Raw genomic sequence first — 14,000 nt, forward strand, 5'->3', positions numbered from 1 at the left:
GCTTTTGCAGAAAACCGGCACGAGCTCGATGGGCCGAATGGCCGCCTTCCGTGCTGTATAACCATTCTATGATACAATGAATATAAAAGATTAAGCGGTGATTTGATTGAGATTTTTTGGATTTTGAAAGGAATTGTTAGGGTGGGGATGGTGGGGAGCCAGGGCATGTAACCTTAAAGTCAGAGGCAGGTCATTCAGGAAGGAACTTAGAAAAGATTTCTTCACGCAAAGGGTGGTAGAAATATGGAACTCTCTCCCACAAAAAGCAGTAGATGCTAGCTCAATTAATCGTTTTAAATCTGAGTGATAAATTTTTGCTAGTCAAGGGTATGAAAGAATGTGGAGCCAAGGCAGGCGGATGCAGTAAAGATATAGATCAGCCATGATGTAATCGGATGCTTGAGGGGCTGAATTGCCCACTCCTGTTTTTATGTTCCAATGTTCTAGTTTTAACTTTTCCCAGTCTCCATTGATAGACATGTTAATATAATACACTTTATCTTCTCTAACGTATTCTTCCTGTTTTGATGAGATGAATATTATGCTTGATGTCCTAAAATGTAATCTTGAATGTGTTGCGAAAGTAGAGAGCCAAGACCCAGTAGGCTGAGAGGTAATGCAGTGTTATCACTGAAATTTCTGTAAAGTACATGAACATTTTACACTGCATAATCTGCAACAATGGAAAAACTTGCAGCTACATCCTTGAGTTGTACTGGCGCTTGCAGGTGTGGCAGTGCTAGCAGGGAGAAATTGGATGTGATGAAATAGCAGTATCACATGAGAAGTATATCGCATAGCATTTAAAGTATGTTTGCTGAAGTGGGATTCACCACCTGCTCCCATAGCATACTGATGCACCTAGTGACAGCATTGTGGTATAACTGAAAGCCTTAATGAATGTGGTGACTATGTGTGGTTAGCTTCCCTTTTTCAACTAGTATTACTAATAATTTGAAGCAAAAAGTTCAACCTTTTAATGTGATTTGTAATCCTGCTTTAACAGAACAATTAAATTACAAGAGAAAAAACATTTTGTAGCATAAATTGAAATCTGTACGAGAGAAGTTGGTTGTATGACATCTGTGTCCAATATAAAAAATAAATTTGGTTTCTATAGTTTCTATTTTTCTTTTTCCTATAGGGATTATTCAACCAGGCCGCTCCAGGCTCACAAACGGTTGTACCCCTGTCCCAGGGTCAGGTAACGGTAAACATTCCATCAACTGCTTCGGTAGCGGCTGGTGCTCCCGTGGTTTCTTCGACCTCTGTCACCACATCGGCGGCAGCGGGGCTACAGAGGCTTGCACAATCCCAGCAGGTGACAGTGGCTCGCACTCTTGTCAGGTTGAAGTGTCAGTTTTGCCAGCGGGTTTTCTCCTCTAAGCCTGAACTTCTTGAGCACAAGGTAAGAATTTTTGATTCAAGTTGATTTAACTTTTATCTAATATTTCTGTCACTTTGCAAGGGTAAACCCTCCAATGTTGATGCTGTTGGGAGTTGAAGAGCATACTGATTCTTTCTCAAAAGTGGGTGTAATGTTCAAAGTTTCATAGCCTCTTATTCTGTAAAATTCTATGATTTCATTTTAAACTTGTGTCCTAACTTTTATAAAATATTGAAGATTTAAATTCAGAATTTTAGAATACATTTTCAAATAAGGAATTTCTATTTTTGGAATGTAAAAATTTATTAGACAAAGGCCTTTTGGGTTTAATTGAACCCACTTTATCATAAGTTAATCATTTATTTTTCACTGTTAAATTAGTTAGATCTGTGCAATAAAACACTTTTTGTGATACCTTTATTCAAGTGCCTACAGTAACATTTAATTTCCTCTCTCAGGGTAGAATGGTTCAGTTCTGTGGAAAGTCTTGTTGTGATGAATACAAGCGGATCAACTCTGTGGTTGCAATATGTGAATACTGTCGGTCAGAAAAGATTGTCAAGGAGACTGTAAAGTTTTCAAGTGTTGACAAGCCATTTTGTAGTGAAGGTAATGGATGTGTTTTGAAATAGTTCATGGGTGCTGAATGAGCTAAAACTTTAACCCTCAACAGTTTGAGAGCAATAATTTCTGATGAACTATTTTGATCTGAGATTTTCATTAAAGCCCTAAGCTGGCTGATACCTTTCTGTGGGTGGAGAAAATTGGGATATTTTTGTGTGCATTATGTTCAGAATAACTTGGAATGTGACAAAATACCCCCATTGGATCTAGAGGTGTTTGAGCTGAAAGCCATATAATTGTATGAAAACTGCTGACAAATAATTTAAAAAAATGTTAGTTCAGAATATATGGAATGAGAAGGGGCTATGCTTGACCCATCAAGCATGTTCTTTTCAACCTTTCATTCACAATTTCCATTCTCTCCCATTTATTCAGTCTTTCAAGGAAGATAAAATACCCCTTGGTAAAACTTCACAGAAGGTAAAATTAAGATTTTCTCCCTGTCCCTTGAAATAAATTGAGGGCAACTCAACGATTCACTGATATTATTGTCTACATTATTTAAATCTGACTTGGTTTTATTCTACTGGTGATATTTCCAAGGTTTCTGCAAAACTGGATGACATTGCTTTATTTCTTGACTTTATTTTACTCCTTTAGTAGAGCCCCCACTCTACACCATGCACCATTTTGTAGCCAGGTGATGGAAAGGAAGAAAATAGAAGGCATAGATAAGGTCAGAAGTTAATAAAAATATATGTTCAGGCTGGAGAGTGTCCAGCAGAAAGATGAGATGCTGTTGGTGAGGTTTGCATTGAGCTTCGTTGGAACAGTTTGGGAGACCAAAAATCAAGAGTTCAGAGGGAGAACTAAAAGTGGCGAGCTAGGGGAAGATCAAGGCCACCATCCCTGCTGAGATCAAATATCTGAGTACAGACACAGGATTGGATCCTGGAGCCTTCCTGGTTTCCATGGGCCAGTACCACATGGGGACAAGGCATTTAACCACTGAGCCAAATGGAGCTCCTAAAACTGATTCAGAACAGGCATGACTTAATTAAACTGCAACTGTGCAGATCCCACTATTGGGAGAGGGAAAGGAATGAACATATGGCGAGGAGGTGGGTTGAGGGTTGAGATCCAACAAAAAAAGAGGTGGGCTTGTTTCCTGTTCCTGAAAATACTATTTTCATTTTAAAAACACTCTTCATTATTTCATTTGCAGGTTGCAAGCTTCTTTACAAGCATGACTTGGCAAAACGTTGGGGACTTCACTGTAAATCTTGTAGTTCCTGTTCACAGTCTTCAAAACGCCTACTTAACCAGCAGTTTGGGGGGAAAATAGAGGAGTTCTGCAGTGAAGAATGTTTGTCCAAGTTTACTGTGTTGTTTTATCAGGTAGGTAAACATGTCCTCATTTGTATAAGTCGTAATCGAGTGGCTCTGAATTTTAATTGGTATGGAATTGGTTTATATTCCTTTTCAATTGTTTGTGCCGATAAAATATTTTCTAAACTTTTCCTGAATCACATGAAATCTTTCAGGAGTCAAACTGTTAGGACTGTTTAGAGTGTACAGGGTAGATTTGCATCCATGGCAGCAGTTCTCAGGGCACTGAGCCTAATGTGATTAGGCAAAGATCACCTTCATATACAAGTTTCATATTTAAATCCATTTGGGCAGACTTGAGTGAAGTGTACCAATTGTGCATCAGGATTTCAGAGCTGTTCCCCAGAGAAAAATATTTTTTCAGGCATGCATACGAGTGGGACTTGGGTGGGGTACCAGAAAGTTACTGATGCCTGTGGAACTGTACAGGAGGAAAAGGCTTATAAATCAAGCCTAAAGCATTAATGTATTGTAAAAGGACTTCGCTTTGTATTACTTTAAAGTTATTGAAGAAACTAATAGGCCAAAGCAGCTTACTTTGAGTTATACAAAACCAAAATACTGTGGGTGCTGGAAATCTGAAATAAAAACAAAGTTCTGGAAATACTCAGCAGCAACATTCCCCCTCAGCTGCGTGGTGCGTTGCAATCGGGAGGTCCTGTGCAGGTCACTCACAAGCTGGAAGAGATACCATGCACATTGCCCCGCAGCAAATTTAAAGGGACAAAAAAATAGAGGAAACAGTCTTCAGCAGGTCAGGTAGCATCTGTGGAGAGAAAAACAGAGTTAACATTTCAGATCGATGACCTTTCATCAAAACTCTGTTTCTGTTAACATTGTTTCCCTCTTCACAGAAGCTGCCTCACCTACTGAGTATTTCCAGCATTTGTTGGTTTTATGTCTGGTGTCTAGGTAACTATGAATCATTCCTTTTAGTCCTCCTAACACTAGATGTCCCTCCTGCCCCTGCAAAGTCTGCCTCATTCAGTTTGTTTACCTAGCACTGCAGGGAAGTTCATTTTTCATTTAGATTGCAATGTCTTTCAATTTAAGTTTATCTTTAAATATAATTCTAGAATCACACAGATTTTAGTCAATGTAAGCAAGGGGTCTTGATTATGATCTAAATACTAAAATAAATATTGCATAACAATTTTGCACTGGAAGGCATTCTGCATGTGAGATTTTCCAGTATGCCTACCTATTGAATCGTGATCGTTACTGATCTGAGCTGTGGAAGTTTGGCATTGTTGCAGAATCCAAGCTATAACACTATATTTGTGGTCCTTAGTTAAGGCTTGAGCCTCTCACTTCTCTTCCAACCCCCCTCCGCCGGCTGATTCGCTCCATTCCTTCTTCTCATTAATCTTAACTTTGCTGCCTACTCTGATTCCTCTATCCATTCTCCTGCTTCCCAGTCCCCCCTGCCTTTATCTTCTCCATCCTTTCCTGCTCTCCCACTTTCCATAGCTGGTCACTCACCCGTTTTCCAGCTGATTTCATTTCCCAGCTCCAGCCTTAATTTTGCCAAATCCTGGTGATTGCAAATTTTTTTAATTTTTTTTTTACAAGCTATAAGGGAGGCATTTGGAGCAAATGTTGTGCTGGGAAAAGGAGGGTTTAGAGTGAAGGGAAAATGATGACATCTAGGGTGTAGCACGAAGCAGGAGGGGCACGGAATGGAATTGGGGTACTGAGGGGAAGGTGGAGGTGCTGGAACTGGGTATAATACAGGAAGCAATAGGAGAAAGGGTGTAGGGTAGGGGCATAGAGTACAAGATGGGCATATGGCTATGTGAACAACCATGTCAAGTAAAGTGCACCATCTTTACATTGATTTCTTCGAGGGCCCTTCCCCACCCATGATCTGAAACTTTGTCCTTGCTCGGATCCCTCACCTTCCCATCTTCCCCCTCAGCTGCCACCCATGGCTAGAAGGTCTGCCACCGTGTCACCCTGGCCAAATTCTCCCCCATCCAACATGCAGTCTGCATCTCCTAAAAGTCCACTATCCCAAAACAACCAAGCAACCCTACCCAGATTACTCCTCCCACCCATTGATTGTGCTCCTGTAACCGGTGCCCCATACAAGCCACCAGAAATCGCAGCCTATATTCCTTCCTTGCCATGCCATTCTCCACCTAACAACCAAAGGACGATAAAAGTAATCCGATAATAGAGGGAGTACCAGAAAGGGGGAGAGAAGCAGAGGTGCAGACAGAGAACCAGGACCATGAAGACAACCAAGTCAGGTAAGAGACAGACGTACGCATCGAGTTAGCGTGAGCTACGCAATGGGGCATCTAGTTTTTAAAGAGATACAGGGCCAGAATTTACAATAGCCAGCAAAAGAACATAGTTTGTCAGACTTGTCCTTGCCCATTTAATTCCAATGGCCTTTTGCACTGAAAGTTGCTGTAAATTAGAGATCCAAACTGCACGTGTCCTCTACCGGGCATCTGGGACCTGCGTGAACAGGCCAAGCAACTGTGTGTCTTCTCAACCAATCAGATTGAAGTATTTGTTAATGAACAGCACAGAGTCTGAACCAGAAAGTGCAAGTTAGATTAGTGAATTCAATGTCAATTCGGGTACAGAAAGCAAAATCGAGGGAAAGAAAGATTGGAATGAGAGAGAAAAGGGACAAAAGAAAAAGTTATAAACAAATTTAAATCTCCACAATTATTAAAATCTGAAGGAATGAGACTCCACACTTGTAACTGTTAATTTTCAGTGCCAAAGAGGTTGTTTGGCAGTAATTAAGTCTTATCATGCCATTAAAAAGGGAGTTTAGACTGAAATGGACAAACCCTAACTTTCTGTGGCGAGCTTAGCCCATGTCTATGATGTCAGTACAGGAACTTCGTGCAGTTCAATAGATTTGAATGGGAAGTCAGACAATGAGATGCTGTCTTTGCGCAGTTTACGGAGGAGCATCACCGACAGCACTTCTGGATTTTCACATTTAACTGTGCATGCAGTTGCTGTCCGATTTGCACATTAATAACAGTGGGCGTTGTTAGCCTCCTGGGCCAGAATTTACTGTAACAATGTAGTAGCAGACAGTGCCACTTTCCTACCACAAGAGGGTGTTGAAGCACCAAATGTTTACCGTGTTTACCAGACATTATATACCATCCAAAAAGTCACCAATTAACTTTGTCAAAGTGTTGGCATTATGTGGGGAGGGGCGGGGGGGTGTAATTTTTTTTTCTATGTTGCCTTTTTGGAGTTGTACCTGCTGTACTTACTGTACTTAGTTCGAAGAGTAGATCATAATCAGGACCACTGATTTCTGATGTCTGTTATTTTGACGGATTCTAGGATTTTTACCTGTGCTTTAGGGATCATACTCACGATTTTGTCCATTTAAAAAAAAATGAAAACCACAAGCCAGTGACCTTGATTTGTGGTTTTCACCATGAAGCCTATAGCTGTGAAGTACCTGCTTTCTTATGTATAATGCATAGGTTATTCCAACAAGCACATAACTGAACCAGAAGTCCAAGTTAGATTAGTGAATTCAATGTCAAATCGGGTACAGTGTGCTGGAGCAGTATTCAGAAAACTGGTGGGAACAGCACTAAAATGTCAATTAATCATAGTATTTCTGCTATATAGAATCTAAGAATGGCAGCCGTATGGCCAAAAGATGGTGTCTTGCTTTTAAGAAGGTATTAAACCACTACAGTTCATGACATTGTCAGATTTTCTTCCAATTAAATGTGGGGTAAATATTGAGTATGTACGTTACTCTTTGGAAATAGCAGTTTAGTTTACCCACTGAGCCTCAGTTAGCCTCATACTGTTCTCTGCAAGAGGTGAGAATTCAGGAATGGCTCAGCAGGGTTGGTTTCCACTGTAACTTTTGGAGGTGCTGAGCCAGCATGGCCAGGGTTAGTCAGTTAGCGGACCAAAGACAGCGAGGGATTGATTGAAAGTGGCACCTGCAAGGAACTGACTCCGAGACTGGTGTGGAAGCGATGCCACTAGTTTGTCGTGGCACCTGCTGTTCCATTTCATGATCACTGGGCTAGTTATTAAGACTAATTTTTAACCGCAGCTGTTCACATATCACATATCTGCGCGCACCTAGATATTTTTTTTCTGAGTACAGTGACTTAAGTTGGTGTTTGGTTTCATGGTCCAGACAACCCTCGAAGATCTCACTCAAATAGATATTCTTCATGATTGACCCTGGGCGATGCATTTCAATAAGCCATTTGATTTGTAGCAGATCATGTGCATGGCCCAACTACACACAAGTTCACTTTTCAGAAAGGGCACTTGGTGATCAGGAGTAGGAACTTCAGCTAATTCCTTTTTTTCCCCCTCTCCCAAAGCACTTCAAAGCCAGTGAATTACTTATTAAGTTTAGTTATTGTTTTGTAGACAAATTTGGCAGCTAATTTGCACAGCAAGATCCCACAAGCAGCAAATGAAATAAATGACAAATCAATTTGTTCTGGTGATGTTGGTTGAGGGAGGAATGTCATCCAGGACACGGGAGAGCTCTCCTGCTCTTCAATTAGTGCCATTCATCTGTACACCCGGTTTAATGTCATCTGAAAGCCAGCCCCTCTGACAACACAGCACTCCTTTAGTACTGCATTGAGGTGGCAATTGAGATTGTGCTCAAACTCTGGAATGGGACCTGAACCCACGACGTTGTGATTCGAGGCGAGCGTGCTACCACTGAAATGATTGACGTTTCGAGCAGAGACCTCCAATTAATTTACAAAATATTTGCTCTATCATTTACTTAGAATGGAGTTGGACATTTTGAATTTAATTTCCTTTTTCTTCTGTAGATGGCTAAGTGTGATTGCTGCAAACGTCAAGGTAAACTAAATGAGTCCATTAAATGGCATGGACAAACCAAAAATTTCTGTAATCTTCATTGTGTCCTCATATTCTGCAAAGAGCGTCACCTAACAGAAACAGCACCTCAAGATGGGAAAGGTACTATATGCTGTTCCTATAGTTCTGCGTATGTTGCATTTTTTTTAGTGGCTTTGAAACATAAATGTTCCCATATGAGAGGGGTGCCGAACCTGCTCTCTTGGGTTGCCTACAGCCCCAATCACTGGAAATTTAGCAATTGAGCCAAGCCAACTCAGCCCTATTTGCATTTATTTCCTGGTTTCTAGCTGACTGGAAATTTAGATTTAAACCAGTTGAAACTAATTGATGGCAAATCATGCACAGTGCACGCTTGAACTCTTGATGCATGCTCCCAATGGCTTGCTAGTGGGAGTGCAACATCAGAATATTTGCCGAGCCCTCGAGGCTTCATAGTACTTGCCTTAGTGTCCCAGGAAGACACAAGTTTGGACATCCCTGCCCCATGATGCATGCAATGCACGAGAGCGTTTAAAAAGTAATTCACCTCTCCATCAAATCCTGAGCTTCCTTCAAATGGACTTTGAGTGAAGGGAATGCCGCTCACTGATGGCATCTGTATTTAACAGCAGAGAGTCACAAACAATTGACCAAAAACACAATTTCAATCCCCAAGTAAGTTGAAACTATATTTTTAAAAAGCAACTGTGAATAAAGGGGAAGAGTTCATCTGAATTGCTACACAATGTAACAAAGGAAAATCTGTGCACTTATTAGTATCCCACAAGCAATTCCTTGTTTACATGTTTTAAGCTCTTAATGTAAATTGCTTAAGGTAGCTTGGGAAAAGACATTTAGTACTGAATCCCCTGTTCAGTTGCAACACGATTGGGATGTGCCCCAGTAAAGACCTATGATTCTCTAAAACTTGTATATGTATGTGTGTTTGCATGTACATCTGTAATATATTAAAATTGAGGTAAAATCAATCAATTGTTAGTAATAATTAAGGCCACTAATTGCAGTTTTCACACAGAATTTGAGCCTGAAATTTTCACTAACACCTCACCAATTAATAAAAATGCAATTTGACTTATTAAACCATTATAAATCAGTGGCCATGATTTATTGTATTTTACATATATACTTTGATTCATTGAGCAATGCCACTGGCGGTGTGTGCCTGCAAAACCAGCATGCTGCAGCACAAGTTATCCTGTGCTGTATCCAGTTCCCTAAAATTTGTTTTTCTGTGCTTTTTTAAATGTCCATGTAAAATTGTTACAAATGTACACTATCCATTTAAAAAAAATCTTAATGTATCCTCTAAATAAAATTGTAATTCTGATAATTTGATTTGATACAGAGGTACTGCTTTGGTCCTCGCGGGTTACTTTAAAACTTAGAAATATATTTTTTTAAATCTAACTTCAATTGATATTTGATGAACTACAAACTGCTCAAGATGAAATGTTTTGTATGATTACGAAAGATTTTTTAAAAAGCACTATCTTCTTTCAACAGTAACGGTACCAAACGTTCCCAGTGGCCAGAGGAAGGATGCCACGCCTGTCATAGCAAATGTGATGTCATTGGCTAACACCCCACCAGTACAGAATGCTGCTAGTTCAACCACAACTTTAAATGGTATGGAGGCTGCTGCAAGCTTGAATTTAACATTTGCCCATCTTGTAACAAAGCCAAGTACATGGAGAATTATATATGTGTTGAATGCTAATAGAGCAACATCAATTCCCAGCTAAACATGATGTGCTGCCTGGTCTTCAGTGTATTTTTTCTTGCTGTTTGAAATTTGTATCTCTCCTAGCCCTGAAAGAATGTCTTCATATTGTGCACCGTTTGCCAAGCATTCCATTCCATCCATTCCATTCCATTCCATTGACTCTGGATCAGTTCCTATGGAGTGGAGGGTAGCCAATGTAACCCCACTTTTTAAAAAAGGAGGGAGAGAGAAAACAGGGAATTATAGACCGGTCAGCCTGACCTCAGTAGTGGGTAAAATGATGGAATCAATTATTAAGGATGTCATAGCAGTGCATCTGGAAAATGGTGACATGATAGGTCCAAGTCAGCATGGATTTGTGAAAGGGAAATCATGCTTGACAAATCTTCTGGAATTTTTTGAGGATGTTTCCAGTAAAGTGGACAAAGGAGAACCAGTTGATGTGGTATATTTGGACTTTCAGAAGGCTTTCGACAAGGTCCCACACAAGAGATTAATGTGCAAAGTTAAAGCACATGGGATTGGGGGTAGTGTGCTGACGTGGATTGAGAACTGGTTGTCAGACAGGAAGCAAAGAGTAGGAGTAAACGGGTACTTTTCAGAATGGCAGGCAGTGACTAGTGGAGTGCCGCAAGGTTCTGTGCTGGGGCCCCAGCTGTTTACATTGTACATTAATGATTTAGACGAGGGGATTAAATGCAGTATCTCCAAATTTGCGGATGATACTAAGTTGGGTGGCAGTGTGAGCTGCGAGGAGGATGCTATTAGGCTGCAGAGTGACTTGGATAGGTTAGGTGAGTGGGCAAATGCATGGCAGATGAAGTATAATGTGGATAAATGTGAGGTTATCCACTTTGGTGGTAAAAACAGAGAGACAGACTATTATCTGAATGGTGACAGATTAGGAAAAGGGAAGGTGCAACGAGACCTGGGTGTCATGGTACATCAGTCATTGAAGGTTAGCATGCAGGTACAGCAGGCGGTTAAGAAAGCAAATGGCATGTTGGCCTTCATAGCGAGGGGATTTGAATACAGGGGCAGGGAGGTGTTGCTACAGTTGTACAGGGCCTTGGTGAGGCCACACCTGGAGTATTGTGTACAGTTTTGGTCTCCTAACTTGAGGAAGGACATTCTTGCTATTGAGGGAGTGCAGCGAAGGTTCACCAGACTGATTCCCGGGATGGCGGGACTGACCTATCAAGAAAGATTGGATCAACTGGGCTTGTATTCACTGGAGTTCAGAAGAATGAGAGGGGACCTCATAGAAACGTTTAAAATTCTGACGGGTTTAGACAGGTTAGATGCAGAAAGAATGTTCCCAATGTTGGGGAAGTCCAGAACCAGGGGTCACAGTCTGAGGATAAGGGGTAAGCCATGTAGGACCGAGATGAGGAGAAACTTCTTCACCCAGAGAGTGGTGAACCTGTGGAATTCTCTACCACAGAAAGTAGTTGAGGCCAATTCACTAAATATATTCAAAAGGGAGTTAGATGAAGTCCTTACTACTCGGGGGATCAAGGGTTATGGCGAGAAAGCAGGAAGGGGGTACTGAAGTTTCATGTTCAGCCATGAACTCATTGAATGGCGGTGCAGGCTAGAAGGGCTGAATGGCCTGCTCCTGCACCTATTTTCTATGTTTCTATATTAAGCAGGCAGGTGACCTCTGTTAATTATTCCACGTAACTATTTACGAGCAGGTACAGGCAACAGGTCTGAATAAGTGACTTGCACCATTCATTTCTTCTTTTCTTCTCTTTCTCTCATTATGGGAGTTTCTCATCCATTGCTCAATGCATCCCCCGACCACGAGGCCAATTTTTGAAGCTTATTCTGTGAGGCAAACCCACGATCTGCTACTCTATGGCGCAGCATCATAGAGCTCCACTGTTCTGCAGGCCTGCAGCCTTCAAGTACGCCCCCCCCCCATCCCCCCCATGGCTATTTTTCAGGTGAAAGGCTTGAAGGCAGTTCAATTGAGAAGTCAATAAGTGGTTATTATGTCAGCTGTGTATTCTATCTTCGTTAAACAGCTATTCAAACACTTCCAACAGGATCAGTGGATAGCAACTATGAACCTTGACTGATTAAAATAAAATAATAATTCTACCAGGGCCTAAACAGACTGACCACATGATTTTGGATGGCTGATTGCTTTCTATTCTTCAAGAGCTTTCCTCTGTACCTGAAGTTCTTCAAATATATTTTTTTAATTGTCAGTTAATTATGATTAATTATACAACCGTATACAGCACAGAAGGAGGTTATTCAGCCCATCATGTGTGTATAGAATATTTACTTGAACAATCCAAAACTAATCCCATTGTCCTGCTATGTCCCCATATCTAGTGCCGCCTTCTGCTTCAACTATTTACCTTCTCTTTCTTAAAAATCCACTGATATCTACCTCAGTCACTCTTGTAGCATAACATTCCATACTCTTAACAACTCTTCGAGTAAGGAAATTTGTCCAAACCTCCCCTTTCACTCTTTGGGGGAATCAATGCAAAATTCTCACTATCAGTGGAACAGTCTCTCCCTATTCACCTAGCCCGTCCTAATTTTAAAAAGCTTCTATTAAATCTCCTCTTGGCTTTCTCTGCTTCAGTAAAAAATAGTTCCAGTATCTCAAGTCTATCCACATAACCATAGTTTCTCACCCCTCTTATCCTGGTGAATTTACACTGTATATTCACTGTGGCTTTAATGCTCTTTCAAAAGTGAGCCATCCAAAACGTCTCGACTCCAACCATGCCCTAACCATTGTCTGGTACAAATTCATCACAATCTCTTGGCTTTTGGACACATGTTCCTGTTTGTAAAAACCCAAATGCTATTGATACCTTTAAGGGCTTTATTTTTATCATCTTGTACTCGTACTTTCAAGGAATTATACATTTGCACCTCTAGGTGTCTCTTTCTCCCTACCTTCAGCACCTTTTTATTAATTCTATAGCCCAGAATTTGCGGTTGTATTGACAGTGAAACTGTCGGTGTTTGCCGTCATTACTCTGAAACTGACATCTGTCAGTGATTCCCTACTCCTCCAATGGGTGCGCTGTTAAAGTCCTCGTAGGTGGAAATCTTACACCAGCTCCAATGCACGCAACAGCCATTAATTCTAACCATTTCGGTCTGTCAATCACATTTCTGTCCATGCTACTACATATGCCTGAATTTTTATACCAAGCTCCTGCGTGATACTTTATCAGGCTAATACAGAAGACTGTTGAGGAAGACATCTATTCATGTGAAGATTCTATTTTATGTTAAAAATGATCTTTTTCTTTTGACTCGTATCATACTTTTTAAGCATATTGACACAAATGAGTGTAAATAATTAATGTGTATGTGCTTGTTTGATGTATTACATGTACAGATTTCTTCATATGCATGTTCATAAAGAGTTTTTCTAATGAGATTATTTCTTTACTCTTGTTATGCTAATTCTTTATATGATTGCAGAATAATCTCTTCCTTTAGTCCCAATAATTCTATCCCTTTCCTATTGCATGACAATGGAGTTCCACTGACTTCAGTTTGCCACCCAACCAGTTTGCAGTAACAACTTAAACAAAAAGGCAGTTGCCAAATTGGCCATGATTAGAGTTCAGATCAACAAAGGATTAAATGAATGCTTTACTAATAACTCATTTTATAATTGACTTTCTCTTTTGTTTCTTGGTCAATGAAAGTTTTGTTTGAGAGAGGAATGCCATCTCTGGAGCATGCAGTGGGAAAAATATTTACACAATCTGTAGCATAGCTTTTTACAGACCTCTTTGACCAAGCTTTTATCTTGACTCCGTGTCCATTTTGTGATTGTATCTATGTGGAGCACCTTCAGCATTGAAGGCACTATATAAATACAAGCTGTTAGAGAGCGGTACCACAGATTCAGAAAGGCATTTTCCTTAATCTTGTTTCCTTGTCTGTGTATGTAGTTGTTGCACATCTGTTTAAAAAGTACACCTTTGTCCTATGTTGAGTGGCTAAATGTTGAGAGCAGACAGGATAGGAGGAAAGAGGTGTATGTTCAGAGGATGATGTGTAAATTAGTTATACTTTGTGCTCTTG

The 14,000-nt window shown here is 40.5% G+C and overlaps 1 protein-coding gene across 4 annotated transcripts in view; it reads left to right on the top strand.

Annotated features, from left to right (window-relative positions):
* zmym4.1 (zinc finger MYM-type containing 4, tandem duplicate 1) overlaps positions 1-14,000 on the top strand; it is a 91,052-nt gene that overhangs the window by 53,104 nt on the left and 23,948 nt on the right. For all 4 annotated transcript variants that reach the window (XM_070899193.1, XM_070899196.1, XM_070899195.1 and 1 more), the window contains exons 12-16: positions 1,145-1,408; positions 1,846-1,996; positions 3,177-3,349; positions 8,152-8,302; positions 9,707-9,829. In XM_070899193.1, the coding sequence (XP_070755294.1) occupies positions 1,145-1,408; positions 1,846-1,996; positions 3,177-3,349; positions 8,152-8,302; positions 9,707-9,829 (862 nt within the window). The remainder of the gene's footprint in view (positions 1-1,144; positions 1,409-1,845; positions 1,997-3,176; positions 3,350-8,151; positions 8,303-9,706; positions 9,830-14,000) is intronic.

This window comes from Pristiophorus japonicus, chromosome 14, assembly GCF_044704955.1.
Source record: "Pristiophorus japonicus isolate sPriJap1 chromosome 14, sPriJap1.hap1, whole genome shotgun sequence".
NCBI classification, from domain to species: Eukaryota; Metazoa; Chordata; class Chondrichthyes; family Pristiophoridae; genus Pristiophorus; species Pristiophorus japonicus.